We start from the raw sequence: 21,931 nt of genomic DNA, 5'->3' as shown, positions 1-21,931 counted from the left end.
TAGTACTAGATGCAAGGAAGAGGCATACAAATTGGCTAAAAAAATAACAGCCCTGAGGATTGGGAGCAGTTTAGAATTCAGCAAAGGAGGACCAAGGGATTGATTAAGAAGGGGAAAATAGAGTATGAGAGTAACCTTGCAGGCAACATAAAAACTGACTGTAAAAGTTTCTATAGGTATGTGAAGAGAAAAAGATTGGTGAAGACAAATGTAGGTCCTGTACAGTCAGAAACAAGGGAATTTATAATGGGGAACAAAGAAATGGCTGACCAACTAAACACATACTGTGGTTCTGTCTTCACCAATAACATACCAGAAACGTTGGGGACCACGGGGTTTAGTGAGAGGGAGGAACTGAAAGAAATCATTATTAGTAGGGAAATGGTGTTGGGGAAACTGGTGATGGGATTGAAGGCTGATAAATCCCCGGGGCCTGATAATCTACATCCCAGAGTACTTAAGGAAGTGGCCCTAGAAATAGTGGTGCATTGGTGGTCATCTTCCGAGATTCTATAGATTGTGGAACAGTTCCTACAGATTGGAAGGTAGCTAATGTAACCCCACTATTTAAAAAGGGAGGCAGAGAGAAAACAGGGAATTATAGACCAGTCAGCCTGATGTCGGTAGTGGGGAAAATTCTAGGGTCCATTATAAAAGATTTAATAGCCGATCACGTGGAAAACAGTGGCAGAATTGGACGGAGGCAGCATGGATTTATGAAAGGGAAATCATGCTTGACAAATCTACTAGAATTTTTCAAGGATGTAACTAGAAGAGTTGATGAGGGGGAGCCAGTGGATGTGGTGGTTTATTTGGACTTTCAAAAGGCTTTCGACAAAGTCCCACCTAGAGATTGGTGTGTAAAATTAAAGCGCATGGGATTGGGGGTAGTGTATTGAGATGGAGAGAAAACTGGTTGGCAGACAGGAAACAAAGAGTAGGAATAAACGGGTCTTTTTCCGGATGGCAGGCAGTGACTAGTGGGGTACCGCAGGGATTGGTGCTGGGACCCCAGTTATTCACAATATATATTAATGATTTAGATGAGGGAATTAAATGGAATATCTCCAAATTTTCAGATGACACAAAGGTGGGTGGGAGGGTGAGCTGTGAGGAGGATGCAGAGATGCTTCAGTGTGATTTGGACAAGCTGAGTGATTGGGCAAATGCATGGCAATTGCAGTATAATGTAGATAAATGTGAGGTTATCCATTTTGGTAGCAAAAACAGGAAGGCAGATTATTACCTGAATGGCTATAAATTGAGAGAGGGGAATGTGCAACGAGACCTGGGTGTCCTTGCATACCTGTCGCTGAAGGTAAGCATGCAGGTGCAGCATGCGGTAAAGAAGCAAATGGTATGTTGGCCTTCATAGCCAGAGGATTCGAGTACAGGAACAAGGATGTCTTGCTGCAATTGTACAGGGCCTTGGTGAGATACCTGGAATACTGTGTGCAGTTTTGGTCTCCTTATCTGAAAAAGGATGTACTTGCTATAGAGGGAGTGCAGCGAAGGTTTACCCAACTGATTCCTGGGATGGCAGGACTGACATATGAGGAGAGATTGAGTCGATTAGGATTATATCCGCTGGAGTTCAGAAGAATGAGGAGGGATCTCATAGAAACCTATAAAATCCTAACAGGACTAGACAGGGTAGATGCAGGAAGGATGTTCCCGAAGGTGGGGGAGTCCAGAACCAGGGGTCACAGTCTGAGGATATGGGGTAGACCATTTACGACTGAAAGGAGGAGAAATTTCTTCACCCACATTAGTGAGCCTGTGGAATTCGTTACCACAGAAAGTAGTTGAGACCAAAACATTGTATGCTTTCAAGAAGGAGTTAGATATAGCTCTTGGGGCGAAAGGGATCAAAGGGTATGGGGAGAAAGCGGGAGCAGACTATTGAGTTGGATGATCAGCCATGATCATAATGAATGGTGGAGCAGGCTTGAAGGGCCGAACGGCCTACTCCTGCTCCTAGTTTCTATGTAGGTCAGTGAACACAGGGATGATAGGCGAAAGGACCTGTTAGGATATAGACAGCAGAGTTTTGGATGAGGCAAGTTTACAGAGGTGCAAAGGTTGTTCAAGAGAATTGCAATGGTTGAATTTAGAGGTAAAAAAGACATGGATAAAAGTTTCAGCAGCAGACAAGCTGAAGAATGGGTGGAGATGGGAAATGTTACAGAGATAGAAGTAGGTGGTCTTGAGTGATTGTGAGGCTTTGGGGTCAGAAGCTCAGCTTAAGGTCAAATAAGACACCAAGGTTATAAACAATCTGGTTCAACCATAGACAATGGCCAAGGAGAAGGATGGCATTCAGTAGCTAGGAGATGAATAGAAGTTGTGATAGGCGGGAAGACAACAGCTCAGTATTCCCAATATTTAGTTGAAGGAAATTCTGCTCATCCAATACTGGATGTTGGACAAGCAGTATGACAAATCTGAGGCTGTGGAAAGGTCGAGAAGGGTGGTATTCAAGTAGAGCTAGATGTTAGCATATGTGTGGAGTTTGATGTTACTGAGTGGCATCATATAGGTGAGAAATGGGAGGCAGGGTACAATATAATGCCATAAGGCCTCTTAGGTCATTCAGCTGGAGTTCTTACCCCAAAATGTTTATGACTACAACTGTTAGATCTAATTGGGTGTTAGTTGGGTATTAGTGATGCGCAATTAGTGATGATAGTGCCTCATTTTGCAGGACAACCTCTTCATAATATGGGGGATGTAGGCCATACTGGGAATTCTATTTTTAGGTTATTAGAGGAGGCAAGAAATTAGATATAAGCAATGTAAAAGTTGCTTAATTAAATGGAAAAAATTATGCCCACACATAGGGACAAAAACGCTTGTATCCTTTATAGAGGGTCATAATAATTTCCATGTATATTGATTCGTGCAAAAGCTGTTTAGGTAACAAAAATATCGAGCAATGTCTTTCAGCTAATATAATAAATGCAGAGGGAGGAAAATAAAGTGACCAAATGATGGCATGGTGCAAGGCTCAAATCCTATTTGACAGCAGGCAAAGTGAGGATAGTGCAGAATGAGGTGATCCTACTTTGCACCTTCCACAGAAAAACATAACAGGATGCCTATAAAGATGGAAAGGAAGTTGATTTGATGACACAGCTGACCACTACTAATACTTAACAATATTAACCGTACAAAAATAACTTGCATTTATAAAGTGCCTTTAATGTAATAAAATATTCCAGAACACTTTCACAGGAATGTTATGAAGGAAAATCAGACAGAATGTTCCCCTTGGTGGAATGATCCAGAACCCGAGGACACCAAATTAAAGTGATGAGCAAAAGAAGCAATGGCGACATGAGGAATAACATTTTTATGCAGCACATGGATCTGGAATGCACTGCCTGACAGTGTGGTGGAGGTAGATTCAATCAAGGCCTTCAAAAGAGAATTGGATAATTATCCATGTTGTAACTATTCTATGACTCTTTTCTATGATAAGGCGATATCAGAGCAGATCACAAAAAGCTTGGTCCAAGTGGCAGGTTATAAGGTGTATCTTAAAAGGAAAAAGAGAAGCAGAGAGGCAGAATCCCTGAGCTTAGGGCCGAGGCAGCTGCAGTTATAGCCATCCATGATGCAGCAATTAAAACTGGGAATGCTCAAGAGGCCAAAATTAGAGGAGCAGTGAGGCCATGGAGGGACATGAAAAAAAGGGATGAAAATTTTATAATTGAGGTGTTGGCTTCTGCAGTCAAGCAATGTAGGTCAACGAGCAAAGTGGTGATTAGCAACTAGCAGAAGGACATGATGGCAGAGTTTTGGATGAACTCAAATTCAGCTGGGAGTATATGGAACAGTGCATATTAGCTGAAGTGTCATGGAGCAGGTGGCAGTCCTGAATTTGGTCGTCTGCTATTCCAAAAACTGCATAGCCTATTCCACAAAGCAATTATCAAATTAGATGGACATCTGACTGCAAATGTGTGTTAGGATCTCATAGATGGTCACAGCTTACCTCTGGCATAGCCTAGCCTGTTTGGCATCCCCCCCCCTCTATTTCTCCTCCTTTAGAAAACATAAGTAATAGTGAAAATTCATCAATCTGATATCATTGAATAAATGGCAGACCTACATCTGAAAACAATAGATGCAAAAAGAGAAGTCAGTTTTGGAGAAGACTCGAAGCACAATCTAGAAGCCCTAAACATACATTTTATATGGGCAAGTAGGTCGCTATACAGATGTAAACACTGAACAAATACACAAACAACCAAATAAGGATGAATTTAATATAATTAATTGCTGACTTTTGGCTTATGACCCAAAAGGAAAACCGGATGGACACAAACTCAAAGGAAATCTGGTGTAAGTGATCTTCATCCATTTTACTGACTGGTTATGGCCATGAATGAAGGTACCCAATTGGATTTTAATGGAAGGAATATCATGGACTAGGAGTGTGTAATTTCTTGCCATGCGCTTACAGTGTGTTAGAAGTGCATGACTGGTTGCTTACTTACCCATACACATTGTCTTATCTGGTGTTGCTTTGAAGCCATTGCGACAAGTGCAGTAGTAGCTTCCTACAGTGTCAGTGCATTGACCATGACTGCAAACATTAGGGATATCATGACATTCATTACGATCTGTAGGCAAAAGAAACAGAATTTCCAAAATAGTATCAGAGGAAGTACATATGCAACAATGAGCAGCAATCTTTTACTCATAAAAATGAAGAATGGCTTTAACAGCTAAAAATTAAACAACTGAATACTAAAAATCTGGAATAAAACTGAAAAAAGCTAAAAATGCTGGAATATACAAGTTTGTCAGTATTTGAAAAGAGAAAAGAAGATGGCAATCTTTTAGGCGGAGACCAATTTTGCTGAAGGTTCCTGCCTCATGCATTAATCTGCCTGTTTCCTTTTCAAATTTGATGGATATGCATTCCCAATGTTTTCTGTTTTGCTACACACATTACGTATAGGGTATCACTGGTAAACATCAGAAACTGAATTACTGTAATGTATATGAATTACATATTAATTGAATGCAGGTGGTGGGCATCCACTGGGGATTCACTTGAGCCCTATAAATAAACACAAACTAAAATGATGATTATTGGGGTTAGGAGGCATATCCGTGTAATGCGTGACTCTGTAAATAAATATAAAGGTGTGTAAAAAATTGGTGCAATTCTCTCCTTCACAAACTGGTTTTCTGGAATAGAACAATATATTACATATAGCATAATAAGTACCTCTCCTGTTGCTGCTTGCTGTGAAATCTTAAACATGTGCATGAAGGACACATTTACAATTTAACTACAAGTAGCAAGTGGAGGAAAGCTTCCCCATTATGTACACTGTCTTACTAGGAAAGATCTTGAATTTGGAACAGAATAAGGATTCCAAAGGAAAAAAGCTCAGTTAATTCTAGCTCAATGCTGACATGTGCTACTGGTATGGAACAAATTTCAGAGTATGCTATTCTAAATAATCAAAGTAATCTTAGCTGGCAGGGATATCTTGACATATGTCACACAGCAAATGAGGCAGTCGTATGATTTCATCAAGTGATCTCAATATTAGTGTTATGGATAAAGAAGAATATCATAGTTTCTACTTACTGTGGTACTTGTGACTAAAGAGATGATGATTCTCAACTTAGGGGTAAATATTTTCTTTCCTGGTCCTTGAATGTATATTCCAAAATTGCAAACTTCCAGACCATGATTTTCCCTTCATTAACTTTAATGGATGGAAAATTACAGGTTGGGAATTTGTAAATTAGTGATGTACACTCCTAGTGAAAGTCTGTACCCAATTACAGGCACATCAGAAATTTTCTGTTTTTCTAAGTTAGTTAAATTTATATGAGATAAGAATAATGATATTTACTAGTTTATTGTTTTAACAAGGCCTCAGCTGTTCTATAGAAACATTCTTTAGAGTGTATATTCGGAATAGCCAATATGTCAGTAGGATCTTAATGTGTTAAATCAGTTTTCCTTGGATACTTTCTTGCAATGTTTTAATAGTCTCATTTAAAGCATTCCGATCTGTCCACTGATATGTTAGAATTACTATACACATATCTCTACCCAAAATTCAGCAATGAAAATAATTGCAGGAAATTAATATTTCCTTTTAATTAAAAATGGGTATTGTGGTTCACATTCAATTTTTTTTGCTTTTGTTAATTCTGCCCGACAATCACACACCAGGTTTTTAATGATAAGGTTATATAGCAACCAATCTACATATAACTCAGGGTTCCAAACGTTTATCAAAACTAGGACTTCCATTTTAGAAAATAAGGAAGTCAACCTGATATGCAGGGAAAGCTTTTTCATAGCTGAAAACACACAGCTACATTTAGATTTTAACAGAGATGACCTACCAATACAATGTCCTGTTATTGTGAGCCGGTAACCTGGTAAACATTCACAGCGATAGCTCCCAGGGGTGTTAATGCAATTAGCATTCTGTTGACATAGAGGTCCATTCTGACATTCATCCATATCTGGGTGAACAAAACACCATTAACAAATTAAAATGACTTTGTAACTATGGTCCAACTCAGGGTTTTTAGAATCAATTATTAATTTTAATGACAAATGGGTCTCATCGTCAAAACCCTAACAAAAAAATCAAACAGCTACAAAAAATTATGACACACACCCTTTATTACCTGTGGCTTTTGTTTTGGATATTTTGTTTACCAAGTGTATGTTGGGATGGTGGCCTGAAACTTGAATTCTGCAGAAGCTAACAGTGTCAGTGAGTGGAATTAATGCCATAGAATAACTTTTACACAAATGTACCGCCATTTAAAAAATGGAATTTAGAACATAAACAAACATTGTGGCAGTATTTATACTGCCATGTTCTGACATGTGTAACATTCACTATTCTGATGGGCTAAATGGACCACCTTAATTACTGTGGTGGGAGGGGCGAGAACTATCAACCTAGTTTTCAAAATAGTCACAGTCTGCATATATGGAGCTGTAAGTCACTCTCTACGGTTACAGGAACAAAACAAGGAGTGAGTAAAAGTACCACTTGCACATGGGATGAAGGAGAGCTACAGGAATGTGGAGATGAAATTAATTTGGAAGAAGGCTTGGGGTAGAGGGAATGGAAGAGATGGTTCAATCAAGCAAGTTGATTCAATTTGAGAATTAGTGGCAAGATCTGAAGCTAAAAAACTGCTGCTCTTGAGGGCTCAGCACTTTTGAGTGGGGCTTATACAGATGAGAAGCAATGCTCACCTATTGACCAGCAGTTGACCATAGCTGCCACCAACTTACCTGAGAAGATAGCTGAAGATGGATAAAGTCAGAGCAACCTTCACTCAAGGTTATTTCCAAACTTTCTTCAAGGCTATCTGGTCCTGACCACAGGACTTCTTGGATTCTAACCTTGGGCTGGATTTTCCCTTTAAGAGTTAGGAACCATGAGTCATGCCATTTCCTGGTGTGTATTCCCGGCTTCTGAAAGTTGGTGAACTCCCATGAGATTTTGTTTTCTGGTGTCAGCGTTGGGGTGGAGTGAGGAACGCCGCCCCTCGAAACAGGCCGAATGCAGCAATGGAGCTGTGCAGATGGTGAGGTGGGTTGGCTGGAAGGCCCATTTTGGTTTGCTGGGATATCATTTCAGTAGTGCACATGTTTGCCCTTTAGCTCTCATCAACCTCTCAAGCCCCCTCATATCCCTCATGTCCTCTCATATCCCCACGCCCCCTCATATTCCCTCCATACCATCATGCCCTCTCCACACTGATGCCCCTTTCGTTTACCCGCATGCTCCTTCCATACCAACCACCCCCATGCATCCTTCATGCCCACTCTCCTAGTATCTACCATGTACAGAACCAATGACCCATTGGCAAGCCTGGCAAGTCTTTGAAATGCTCCTGAAACTGATAATCTCCTTTGTAAAGAACTGCTATCTTGCAACCTCATAAAAGTGTCAGTCAATGACAGCCATTCATAGCATGAATGAATAAAGCTTTAATCCTCTTAACACCTCTTAATCTCGTCCAGAAAAACAGGCATTGAAAAACTACAACGAAGGGATTACTTATTACAACCTCATAAAGCTACTAATCAAACACAGCTAGCACTGTCCTTTGTAACTGTGTAAAGAGATCTCTGCTGAGTTGAATCTATTAGCCCCATTGTTGGAGCTCAATCAACCATTCATAATGAGGCAATCCGGAAACTGCTTCTATTGGTGCAGTTACCATATGGCCACATTATCAATGTTTAGCTGAGCTTTCAGACTGATTAATGGACTTAGCCCTCTAGGAAATATTGACACAGCTTGAAGGGAAGTGCTACCTTTCTTTAATTGACACTTGTATGAAGCTTTAATGTTAATCTTTCTTTTATGTGGTTTCTCAATGGCTATTTATTTATTTAGACAAGAGTAATATGTTAAGAGAATTAAAGCTTTACTTATTAAAGGGATAGCTACCAGACTAAAACAGCATAATTATTTCATTTTTGTCACAGGTTGACTGAAGTCAAATTGTGGTGCTACACATGACATAATGGGCTGGATTGTCATCCCCCTGTACCTGCCTGGAACTCATTCGGGAATAGGTAAAATGAGGCCCACGGCCAGCATTTCAAACCTATTGCTCCATCTCCAACCCACGCCATCTTCCTCTAGTCGGGAAACATTTTGAGTCACAATCTTGCCTGTCCTGTAACATTAGTGTTGCCAATTATGGTTGATTGACACCTTTAAGGTCATGGGATAACTTTTTTTCCCAAAGAGGTTCTCCCTAAATGTATTGTGTCAGTTTCAGCAACATTTCAAAAATTTGCTAGAGTTATTATATGGCTCATTAGTTCTGTACATAGTGAATACTGGAAAACTGGGCATGGAGGATGCATAGGGGCATTGGGTAATGAAAAGGGTATGGAAGGGGCATGGGGGTTGAAGGGCCATAGGGATATGGAAGGGATGTGAGGGGCATAGAAGGGCATGGGAGATATGGGGGGCATAGAGGTTGAGGGGACATGAGGTTTAAGTTTCCCTCCAACATTGAGAGGCCCCTGTGTCCTGGAGCAGTACAATAGATTTGCTCACATTTTGGGTTGGGTAGGGGGACACTGTTCCTGATAGGACAAAACTTCAGAAGCTCTCTGGGAGCTTGTCCAGCTCAGGCACACATAGTGTCACTCAAAAGGTCCTTCAAAGGGTCAGTCTAGTAGCAAGAGTCTTTGCCTGCTCAGCTGCATTACCCATTGGGGCGTCCTTCCGGCGACTACTCATCTGGAGTTCTATTAGGCCAACAGGCTTTCCATGCACTCAGGTCTGGAATGGCCTATTTTGTTGTAATGGGAACACACCAGTCACTGGGGGTTTTCCTTTCAGGCTGCAGGAGGGTTTCTTGCACCCTTTTTCGTGGTTTCTTTTCTGGGTGGGATGCCTCTCCCATCTAGATCACCCTACTTATCTTTCCAATGTTCATGGGAATAGTTTTAAAGGGTCTGCCTGAGTTTACAGGCCTATGGGTGAGATCATAGATGCCTACTGTGACTGCTGCATCCTTGGCTGTGAGGATTCTCTGCTCCTCCAAGTGTATTTGCAGGTTGGAGTGTAGCCAATTTTTGAATTCTTCCAACAATACCAACTCACATCCCTTCATAGGTGTGTGACATTCTTAGGGATCTTATCTATTGGTTGAACCCGATTTGCTTCAGCCATTCAAACTTAATGTCAGTTTGGGTTGGCTTCTTACGAACGTTCTGAAATTGTTGGCGAAATGCCTCCAGGACTAACTCGTAGCCACTTAGGATGGCAGCCTTGATCTGCTCATAATTCATGCGCTCATGAGGAGTCAGCATAGACTAGACTCTTGGGCTCACCCTGACAACTGCCCTTGAATTAAAAATCTCCAGATCACCGATGGCAATTTTAGCTGTCCTGCTATTTTCTCAAAAGTGGCAAAGAAAATAATTCCACTCACTCTCTTGCATATTGGAGGGCCTCAGAGAGTGGTTCTGGGTTAGAGAGATAGGGGGTGCTACCAGGTAGATAGAGATTTTCCCTGGCAGCCTCCAGATGTCTGGTCTCTCTATCTCATTAAGCTGCTAGCTCCATTTCCAATTTTTGGAGCTGGAATTCTTCTCTATCCCTTTCTCTCTCTTATTCCCTTGCTCTCTCTTTCCTTTCTCTCTCCTGAAATTCTAGCTGCAATCTGAGCTTTTCCAGCTTGACATTGGCAAGGGGAGGGGATTCAGAGTCATGGCTGAGCTCTACATGTAACCTTTCTACCAGTAACATGAGGTCCAAATGTTCTAACAACAACTAGAATAGTTCATTTCTCTTCACTTCACTGGGCAATTTTAACTGTACCTCCCTAACTACAACTTTCAGCTGTTCTGTGCTAAGTGCTAAGGGCTGCCAAAGTTTCACGGTTCAAATTTCTTTGTTTGATCCACAGACGGGCATCAAAAATTGCCATTTTCATAGTGTTAGGGAAAAGGAAATTGCTGTGTTAAAAAAAGCATTCCAGCCACTGAGATTTCTCCTTCTGCCTTCCAATTGACTCTCATCAGATCTGGTTCATCTCTTAACTTGGACTCTGGTCAAATTCAAATGGGTTATCCCAGACCTGAGCTCCCAATTTCTATTATGGGCAGGATTGATTTCTCCTCTCACCACCTATCCGTAAACAGAAACATGATTTGATTTTAATTTCCCCCTTTATAAATTGTGGCATATTTCCCAACTCCTCAGTTTTGGTGTGATCCAATTGCTATTAATGACCCCACAGCAAACTCGAGATGGGGTATGCTTAGAGGGTTAGTTTATTGGCACACACTCAAAACATGTGGTGGGAAGGGGGTGTCACAACATAGTCTTGTGTGCATTCATACAATAAAAGATGGATAAAGGAAAAAAGATTTACAGGGCAAAGACCACAGAATAAAGAATTATTGTTTCACGTGAGTCCAGAATCAAAGTCCAGTGGTGTATTTTTTCACAGAGCTCAGCAGGCTGAAGATTGATGCTAGATAATTCACTTTTGCAGTAGGGATGACTTCCACGATGGGATAAGCATGTAAAGATGAATTAGTCTTATAAGCGCTGGTACAGCAGTCAGAGGTTCCAGTAGAAACAATGTAGATGGGGGCCAGGCATTCACCTGGACTGAGCCCTTGTTCTGAGCTGCTGCTTGCTAGATGGAAAATGGTGGACTGATTGGCAGTACAGAAAAACAGTGTACCTGGTTCCTCCAGCTAGGGGGTCATGTCACATGACTCCCACCCTGTTTACTTTGGCTTTGACAAAGGATGTATATTCCTTTGTCTAGACTCTTGAGATTGTTAATGTTCCAACCATTAAGATTTTCAAAGGAGGTTGCTATGTTCTTTGTCCTAGCAGATTGGTAGGTTCCAGTGGCTTATGAAATGTAGATGGCCTTTGTAGAATTCACTGTGAATTTGATCTCTGCAGCCAAAGGGGTCATTAGCATCTCTTCAGAGATAACGAGGTGTCAGCTTCTCTGAGGCTGCCAGAAAGTTCATTTTGTTCAGGGATACAGGCTTCAGCCTTTTAAATGTCTTTGTCCAGCTTTTAAAATTTTAGGAAGTAGCCACGTTGATATGTGTGCGTATATATATATATATATATATATATATACATATATATATATATATATATATATATTCATTTCATAAAAATATAGTCTGAGGTCTTAGCTCCGTCACAGCCAACATGGCAGGAATATATCCGATTCAGTTTATTGTATTTTTTAGAAAATAAATCAGTAAGAAAATGACCAATCCACTTTAATAGTTACAAATCATTAAACTGTGCAGTTTTAAAAAACTTTCTTCTATGCCATGCTGAGATATAGATCTAACAAGTACTGTGGTACACGTGTGCCTCATAACCAAAGAGCAGGCATTAAAAAAAGACTATTTACTTCTCTATATATTTTTAAATAAATTGAAGGAATCTATTGTTAACAGATCATTTTACAAATTAAGAAATAGTTCCATAATACCTTCACAGCTGATCAGTTGATCATTATATTGAAACCCCATGGGACATTCACATCGGAAGCTTCCAAGTTGATTAATGCACACACCATTAGCACAAATACCAGGAATCCAACGGCATTCGTCAATGTCTGCAAGGAAGTATATGTACAGATTAAATTTGTAAACATGTTTATATATAACATATCTAGCTATATTTTTCTCTGTTCGCTAACATTAGCAAAATGTTGGTGCAACTTTGTACAGGACATTAACTCCAGGGTGAGTTAGAATGCTTTGAATATTCCAGTACCAGCTTCAATGGAGATGACGACAGATTTAGAAAATGAATTGGAAATTCTTCCAGTCACAATGGCAGAATTATGAAATTGCCACAGAGTTAAACAAGAATCCTGAACAAATAAGAGTAGCAACTCTGTTATTAGCGCTGGGGAAATACAGCTACAAGCTGTATTGCACCCTAGACCTCAATGAGGAGCAGAAAAGGCAGTCTTGTGAAATTTTTGAGGTTTTGAAGACTCACTTTTAACCCTCTACTAACGTTATTTATGAACATTACATGTTCAACACTGGAATTCAGGAAGGGGGGAGAATATTGATCAGTACGTGACTGTACTAATCTAGCTGAATCTTGTGAGTTTAAGCAACTGAACCATGATCCGATTAGAGATAGGATTGTCTTAGGAACAAGAGATCTTGCTGCGAGAGCATGTCTGTTGAGAAAAGAGAAACTGACTCTTAAGAAAGTAACTGACATGCAGAAACTCTGAAGAGGTCAATTATCAACTGAAGAGTGCTAATGGGAGAACTGACGAGGGCTTTGCACAATGCTGAAAGGCAGTTCAGGCCATCCAAGCACTAGAAAATGTAGGAAAGGAAGAACTATTTACAGAATGCCAGTAGAAAGGTCAAAGCCAGAGAGTACTGCATGTAAATGTTGCAGAGGACACTACAAAAGAGAAAAGGAAGCATGTCCAGCATGAGGAAAGCAGTGCTCTAACTGCAAGAAGCTGAATCACCTTGCATGCAAGTGCTGGAAAGAATAAAAGCAAGCCTGTAAAGATGGTTGTTGGAGAGATGTTGGACGATGATTCTGATGAATCATTCCACATCCTAGAACAGGATGGCACCATCAAATATCAAAGTAAAAAAGTGTTTGTGGCTATTGGAATGATGACTGAAGGAGAGCATCAAGTTAATGTGAAATGTCAGATAGACACCGGTGCTACATGGAACATTATGGAATATTTGCAGACCTGTGTGACGATGTTCAAGATGGTGACCTGAAAATGAAGTCCTCGAAGGTAAAGTTGAGGCTTTATAATGAAATGATGCTCACCCAAGAGAACAAACTAAGCTGATAGTCCAATGCAATAAGAACGAAGATGAACTACAGTTCCAGACAGTAGACAATAAACAAAAGCCCCTCATCTCAGCTGAAACAAGTCAAGAGCCTGGGCTGGTAACCCTGCATGTACCAGAAGAGATTTGCAGTATTTCGCATGACGCCAAGCCATTGACTGCTGAACAGTCCTTGACAAATTAAAATATGTTTTCAGATGTTTTGGATGTCTTTCTGATGAATGTCATCTTGAAGTAGTTGGGAGTATGAGAACAATGCAGTATCTTCCAAGGAGAGTTCCAGCTGTCCTAAAGTCCAGCCTTAAAGACAAGATAGAGGAGCTTGAATAGATGGGAGTAAATTGTCTTATGAGGAAAGGCTACACAGATTGGACTGGTTTCCAATGGAGTTTAGAAGTGTGTGGGGTGACTTAATTGAAGTATATAAGATCCTGAAAGGTATTGACAAGGTGGATGTGGAAAGGATGTTTCCTCTTATGTCCAGAACTAGGGGGCACTGTTTTAAAATTAGGGGTTGCCCTTTTAGGACAGATGTGAGGAGAATTTTTTTCTCTCAGAGGGTTGTGCGACTTTAGAACTCTCTGCCTTTGAAGGCGCTGGAGGCAAGGTCATTGAATTTTTTTAAGGCAGAGGTAGATAGATTCTTGTTAGGCAAGGGAATCAAACGTTATCAGGGGTAGATGGGAATGTGGAATTCAAAATACAAAGAGATCAGCCATAATCTTATTTGAATGGCGGAGCAGGCTTGAGGGGCTGAATGGCCTACTTCGACTCCTATTTTGTATTTTCATAAGAAAGTAACAACTCCTACATACTGGATTAGCAGCATGTTAAGCTGAGAGTGTGCATATATCCAAAAGACCTTAATAAAGCTTTGAAGAGAACTCACTACCACATGTCAGTCATTGAAGAAACGTTGCTGCAACTTACCAAGAAAAAGATCTTTACCACCCTAGATGAGAAGGATGGATACTGGCAAGTGAAGTTGGATGAAAGCAGCAGATTTCTGACTACGTGCTGGATGGCATCTGGGAGTACAGGTGGTGCATGCCATTCAGCATTTCTACAGTTCCAGAAGAGTGTCAACACAGACAGCATGAGATAGTCAACGATCTTCCAGGAATGGAAGCAATCATGCATGATCTGCTAGTTTATGGATGTGGGGATAGGATGGAAGAAGCCATCGCAGACCATATTCAGAATCTAGTGAGACTGCTAGACAGAGCTTGACAGTTGAATCTGAAGCTGAACAAGAAAAATTTGCAACTGAAGATCACTTAAATCAAGTACAAAGGTCATGTACTGACAGTGAAAGGGCTTCGCCATAATCCTGATAATGTGTGAGCTGTAGCAGCGATGCAGCAATCAAGAGACATGAAGGCAGTAGACAATGATTTGTTGGATTTGTGAACTGCTTAGCAAAATTCTTGCCCTATTTGCCATCAGGGTGTGAACTTCTATGCAAGTTCACTGCAAAGGATGTTCAGTGGTATTGGCGCACAGAAGCAGCAGCAGCCTTCACTCACTTCAAACATCTAGTGATGACAATGCCAGTGCTGAGGTATTGAAATGCCAGGGAAACAGGACTTGGAGCCGTATACCGCAAGGACAATCAGCTGCATTTACATCCAGAGTGTTAACGAAAACCGAATGATGCTTCACACAGATTGAGAAAGAGTGCCTGTCTGCTCGTGAACATTTTCATCAGTACCTGTTTGGGAGACAAAAAGTGATGGTAGAGTCTGACCACAAGCCACTTCAAAGCAGTTTCTCAAACCGCTTCTATATTCTCCGAAGCACCTGTAAAGGATGTTACTTAATTTGCAGAGATATCATTTGGAAGTGAAATACAAGCAAGGAAAGCAGATGTACATCACTGGCATGCTGTCAAGAGCTACACTCTCTTTGAAGGAAATTGATGATGCTACTTGTCAGGAAGATGTACTTTATGCCAAATAATGTTTTTGAATTCACTGGCTGGAAAGCTGAATTGAACTTTTAAACAGACTTTTAAAAACAAAGACACTAAAGTGATCTGAGCTCAGCTCAAAATGGCTAATTCCAATTTGCATTACTATACGTTCCACATTCCAATTCATTGGAATGGAGTCAGTCTGTCTGCAAAAAACCATCAAAGACTCATGTGAAGGACTCGCAACTCTTGTCTCATTAGCAACACGTCAATAGCAATCATCTGAGGTATTCAACTTCTGGAAACCAACATTAAGACTAATCGCTTGGACAATGGGACCTGGGCTAAATCAGCTTCCAGACATGAACTAATCAAGTCCCCTTTGGAATACATGGACAATGTCTTTTCTTTGAATTATCCCGGCAATTGGAGAAGGAAGGTCAAATGACAAATCAACTCTTTGGATGTTTTAAGCACATGTTTTCTCAGCAGAACTGATGTCAAGCAGTTTAGGGAGAAGACCCACGTGGGGTCCCTGCTGGCTCCTTTTTCACTAATCCACCTGGTAAGCTTCAAGTCCGGTTTGCTGACTGATCATCCAGGGATGCCTTGCTACAGACAGAGATTCCTTAAAAGAATCCAACTAAGCACTACCATCTCCCAAAGAACAACCAACTCAGTCACCTACATCTTAAATTGAAAGCCTCAAGACCATCGATTTCAACCTGAAGCCAGCCAAACTACAGACTGTATATTCTTTCACTTTTTTATGGGCTCTAATTTGGCCAACCTATCCTTCCCCACCCTGTAATCTTTATGCATATGGACTTAAAAGTATGCGAGAGCTGGGGAAAAGAGGTCCTGGAGGCAGTGACCACCATCTAGAACAGTGGGCGAAAAGAGGACCAGGAGGCATTCAACAGCACCTAGAAGAGCTGGCAAAAAGAGGACCCAGAGCAGTAACCATCACCTAGAAGAGCTATCCAATCCATTGCAGTCTGTGGCTTGAGAGTGGAGTGGCCACGTTCAGAGAGAAAGCAAAGCGTGACATCACAAAAAAACAGATAAGGGATTGGTTGGTGAACATTTTGCACGTTGATCTTCAAAACTCACGTAATTTATAAATAATTGCATGGTTTTATTAGTTGTAACATTTACTAGCCGTAGTAAAGATTATTGGGAGTAGCAGTGATTATTAATTATAAATTAATTATGAATACACTAATTAACACATAATAAAGATGGCAGGGCAGGTGATGTGTTGTGACTGCAGAATGTGAGAGTTCCTGGACACTGGGGTGATCCAGCGCAAACAGGTCTGCAGTAAGTCTCTGTGGGTTGAGGTGCTTCAACTCAGAGTCATTGAGCTGGAGGCTGAGCTGCAGACACTGATGCATCAGGGAGGGGGAAAGTTACCTGGATATTTTGTACCAGGAGGCAGTCACATTCCTTATGATAGGGCCTTCTGAATTGGTCAGTGGTCGGGGAAAGGAGGGTGTGATTGTGAGTGAGAGAGGTATGTGACCCAGAATATAGATGTGGAGGAGTCTCAGCCCTTGCAATTGTCCAACAGGTTCGAGATTCTTGCACTTTTATGAACGAAAGTGGCAGCTATAGGGTGGATAAGCAAACTGACCATGGCATTATGGAATAAGAAGCCATTCAAACAGGGGGAGTTAATAGGAATGTAGTCATATTTGGGGAGAGTGTAGTCAGAGGAATAAACACAGTTTTCTGCAGCCGAAGCAGGAGTCCAGATGGCTGTGTTGCCTGCCCAGTGCCAGGGTTTGGGACATCTGCTCTGGGCTGGATAGGAACTTGCAGTGGGAGGGGGAGGATCCAGTGATCGTGGTTCATGTAGGTATCAACACATAGGCAGAACTAGGAAAGAGATTCTGCTGAGTGAGTATGAACAGCTAGAGGTTAAATTAAAAAGCAGAACCTCAAAGGTAATAATCTCTGGATTACTACCTGAGCCACGAGCAAATTGGCGTAAGGTACATCCGATTAGAGTTAAATGAGTGGCTCAAAGATTGGTGTGGAAGAAGTGGGTTTCGACTCTAGGGAAAGGACACACCATTTGTGGCTAACTAGAGAAATTAAAGATAATTGAAACAAAAAGCGTATAATTCCGCAGGTATGATTGGCAGGTCAGAAGATTAGACAGAATATAAAGTACAGCAAAGAATGGCTAAAAGATTAATAAGGAGGGAGAAATTAGAGTATATGAGAAAGCTAGCTAGAAATTATGGGCAGAAAGTAAGAGTTTCTTAAGGTATTTAAAAAGGGAAAGTGTAAGGAAAGTGAGCATTGGGCCTCTTGAGAGTGAGAATAGGGAATTAATAATGGAAAATAAGGAAATGGCAAATGAATTGAAAAGATATTTTGAGTCTGTCTTCACTGCAGAGGATACAAATAACATCCCAGAAATAATTGTAAATCAGGAGGTGAAAGGTAGAGAGGATATTAAAACCATTAAAATCAACAGGGAAAGGGTACTGATAAAATTATTAGAGCTAAAAGCTAACATGTCCTGATGGACTTCATCCTAGAGTCTTAAAAGTGGTTTTAATTTTCCAAAATTCCCTAGATTCGGAAAGGGTCCATCAGATTGGAAAATAGCGAATGTGATTCCTCTATTCAAGAAAGGAATGAGACAGAAAGCAGGAAACTTCAGGCCAATTGGCTTAACATCTGTCATAGGAAATCACTAAGGAGGTTATAGTGGCTCACTTAGAAAATCTCAATGTAATCAAGTAAAGTCAATGAAGTAGAGTGGTTTTGTGAAAAGGAAATCATGTTTGACTAATTTATTGGAATTCCTTGAGGAAGTAACAAGCAATGTGGATAAAGGGGAACCTCTGGATGTGCTGTGCTTAGATTTCCAGAAGGCATTTGACAAGGCTCCACATCAAAGTTTACTGTGCAAAATAAAAGTTCATGGTCTCGGTGGTAACACAATAGCAGGGATAGAGGATTGATTAGCTAACAGGAAGCAGAGAATCTTTTTAAATGCATCTTTTTTGGGTTGGCAAGATGTGATGAGTGGAGTGCCACAGATATTAATGCTGGGCCTTCAACTATTTACAATTTATATTAATGACTTAGATGAAGGGACCGAATGTATGGTTGCTAAATATGCTGATGACATAAAGATAGTAGGAAAGTAAGTTGTGAAGGGGACATAAGGATTCTGCAAAGGGACATTGATAGGTTAAGTGAGTGGTAAAAAAAAAAATGATCAGATGGAGTATAATGTGGGAAAATGTGAATTTTCCCACTTTGGCAGGAAGAATAGAAAAGCAGGAAATTATTTAAATGGAGACAGATTGCCGAACTCTGAGGTACAGGGGGATCACAGAAAGTCAGCAAGTGATTAGGAAGGCAAATGGAATGTTGTCGTTTATTGCAAAAGGAATGGAATATAAAAGGATACAAATACGTTAGAAGTTAGAAGGTTCATTCAACTGATATTTGGTATGGGGAGGTTATCTTATGAAGAAAGATTGGACAGGCTGGGCCTGTATCCTTTGGAGTTTAGAAGACTGAGAGGTGATCTCACTGAAACATACAATATCTTGAAAGTGGGGATGCTGAAAGGCTGCTTCGCCTTGTGGGAAAGGCTAGAACCAGGGGACACAGTTTAAAAATAAGGGGTCTCCCATTTAGTTCAGAGATGAGAAGAATTTTTTCTCTCAGTGGTCCGTGATTCTTTGGAACTCTTCCCCAGAGAGCAGTGGAGGAAAGGTCAATGAATATTTTTAAGGCAGAGGTAGATAGATTCTTGACTAACAAGGGAATCAAAGATTATCGGGGGTAGGCGGAATGAGGGGTTGAGGCCACAATCAGATCAGCCATGATATTACTAGATGGCAGAATAGGTTTGATGGGCCAAATGGCTTACTTCTGGTTCTAATTCGTATGTTTGTATGCAAGTTGGTGCATATTTTATTATTCTACTTAGATTGCTTTAAGTATAATTAACCTCTTTCTTTGCTAAACTCAAGAAAACCTGCCTTATTGGTTATTTTATGATTGCAGCGCATAAACAGTTAAGTACTAACTGAATTGGCAAGTATAGCCTCTCCAAACCAATAAAAAACCTTTTGTGGTCAAAGAAGAAAAGGGCAAAGAGGAGAGCCATTCAACCCCTCCCCACCTGGTTGTAGCATAGTACAGTATGTGAAATCTTCTAGATTTAACGAGAAGGAACAGCACGATATGCTCTGGAAGTCACCAATCCAGCAGAGACACATTAGGCGGAATTTTCCTATCGCACCCGCGGCGGGTTTTGTGGCGGCTGGAGCAGAGAATCCAGGGTAGGCAAAAAGTCGGAAATCCACCAGTGTAAAAACAGTTTGTAATTCTCCAGATGGCGGGTTGGTTATCCCACTGGCCAGTGATGTGAATGCATTTACATTCATTAAAATCTCATGAATGCTTATTAAAACAGCTGGTAACCGGAATCTTGTCAAGCCTTCTAATCTTGCTTCAAGCTAGCGGGAAATTACGTCAGCCTCAAACCCGTTTGAAAAGGAGAGTATGCACAAGTCGGACTTCAGTTTGCCTGTAACTTTGAGGTGAGTATAACATACATAGCCTATCTGCCATAGTGCTGCACCGGTCTTGTTGAGATGAATGCCATAAAGGTGGGGCTTTAGGGTTAGTCTGTCCTGCTCTTTGGCTATGTTGTCCCAGAGAACACGACTGTGCTGTGGTACTCATGCAGGCCTCTACTTTCAGACAGTGGTCAGTACTGCGGTGGGGTTAGACAGTGCAAGGGTCTTCTACTCCGGTGGCTGAGACTGTTGTCCACAAGGGCATCACTGTGTAGTGGTAGTCAGGCAGAACTGCACTTTCATCCAGGGGTGGGCTGTGAGGCAAGGGTGGGGATGATGAACACAAGGTGGGCAATGGAGAAGGAAGGCTGTGGAATGGCAGTGAGGGGGGGAAGGGTGAACATGAGTGGGCCTTTCTGGGGTCACTCTCTAACTTGTTGCTGCAAGAGTGAACAGGAGTCTGCCCAGAAAGAAAGGAGGAAGACCTCCTTGCGATGAAAGCCACTGAAAAAGGCCAACGGCTTCGTTTACATCACAGTTGCTGCATCTCAAGAGTAATGCGTAGGAATTTAGAATTTGGGAATGCAGCAGTAGTGAAGGAGGCATAGCTGCATCATATATGGCATTCCATCAATGAAGGCCTGTCACGTGTTCACCAGATTTGATGTTCCTAATGGGCCAAAGAGCATCCACTCATTGACCCTGAGTATCTGATTGGTCATTAATACATCATATTGGAGATTGGAGCACAGAGCTAAGTTGGGTCACTCATCATAATTAAATCTTAGCATCCCATGCAGGGCTCAAGACGTTACATATCTGTGATACCATCTCAGCCACCTCGATGTGTATGCTAGTGTCTCAGGGACAATGCAGCATCAGCCACCATGCAAGTAGAGCAGGAAAAACTATGGACCCTTACAGTTTCCATACATTTCATCTTCTGAGCTTCACTTTCTTTCCCCTTGAATCATTAATCCCTTCAATGTTTTCTTTCAGAGAGGAGGCCAAAGCACATATGGATCCAGGGCTCAATGTTGCCTTTGTCAGGGTCCTAAATGCAATGGAGGAGACGAAGGAGGGAAAGGAGATGCTGCACTCAGCTCCAGCAGGAGGCCACACTTGATGGACACAGTCAAGCAGAGCCAGAGCGTGAACAGGAATATCAGGAGAAGCCCAGGCAACGGAGGTGAATCGCCAGACTTAGGGTTTATTGTAGAAGAGTATCCTATTTACAAATGAGTAAGAGGCAATGCCATGCACATCTGCGCTTGTCCCGAGCTCTGGTAAAACACATATGCCACATTCTTCGTGAAGACCTGATGCCACGTAGAATTGGAGGGCATCCCCTGCCAGTGGCCTTGAAGGTGACTGCAGCGCTCGATTTCTTTGCCTCTGGGTCTATCCATGGATCAACAGGGGACGTGTGCGGCATCTCTCAGTCTGCAACACATGATGCATAAAGGAAGTTACAGATGTCCTTGACAAGAAGGTCCATCATTATGTCAGGTATTCTCTGGACAGAGGTAGCCAGGCTGCGAGATTCACTGGCTTTGCTGCCATCTCAGGCTTTCTAAGGGTACAGGGTGCAATAGACTGCACCCATGTAGCTATAACAGGCTCAATGGCAGCAGCCCCTAATGTTTATAAACTGCAAAGGCCACCATTCCATCGATGTACAACTGGTGCGTGATCATCAGAAGCACATATTGCATGTTTGTGCATGATACCCTGGGAGCTGCTGTGACTCTTATATCTTGAGTCACCCCCTGGTACCTGAGATTTTCAAGGAGCCATTACCTCTGCAGGGGTGGCTGTTTGGGGATAAGGGGTACCCACTGAAACGTTGGCTGACGACACCGGTGCGTGCCCTCAGAATTGTTCTGAGAGAGGTACAACGCTGTTCACTGCTCCACATGCTCCCTTATAGAGCGGACCATAAGGCTTCTGAAGATGTGCTCTGGTGGCTCACTACAATACACTCCTGATAGGGTTTCCCACATCATCGCAGTGTGTAGTGCCCTTCGCAATCCAGAAATGCAAAGGGGTGAACCCCTGGCAGAGGATGAACTGGGGGAGGATGAGAGA

At 41.6% G+C, this 21,931-nt stretch overlaps 1 protein-coding gene across 1 annotated transcript in view; it reads right to left on the bottom strand.

Moving 5' to 3' along the window:
- Positions 1-21,931, bottom strand: part of LOC121272136 (fibrillin-1-like) — a 639,088-nt gene that overhangs the window by 88,105 nt on the left and 529,052 nt on the right. Inside the window, exons 43-45 of the mRNA XM_041178628.1 lie at positions 12,016-12,141; positions 6,385-6,507; positions 4,503-4,628 (exon numbers count right to left, since the gene is read on the bottom strand). Of these exons, the coding sequence (XP_041034562.1) occupies positions 4,503-4,628; positions 6,385-6,507; positions 12,016-12,141 (375 nt within the window). The remainder of the gene's footprint in view (positions 1-4,502; positions 4,629-6,384; positions 6,508-12,015; positions 12,142-21,931) is intronic.

The sequence above is a fragment of the Carcharodon carcharias genome, chromosome 32, assembly GCF_017639515.1.
Source record: "Carcharodon carcharias isolate sCarCar2 chromosome 32, sCarCar2.pri, whole genome shotgun sequence".
In the NCBI taxonomy this organism is placed as follows: domain Eukaryota; kingdom Metazoa; phylum Chordata; class Chondrichthyes; order Lamniformes; family Lamnidae; genus Carcharodon; species Carcharodon carcharias.
The sequence above is the reverse complement of the archived record's forward strand: the minus strand, read 5'-3'. Positions and strand labels throughout refer to the sequence as shown.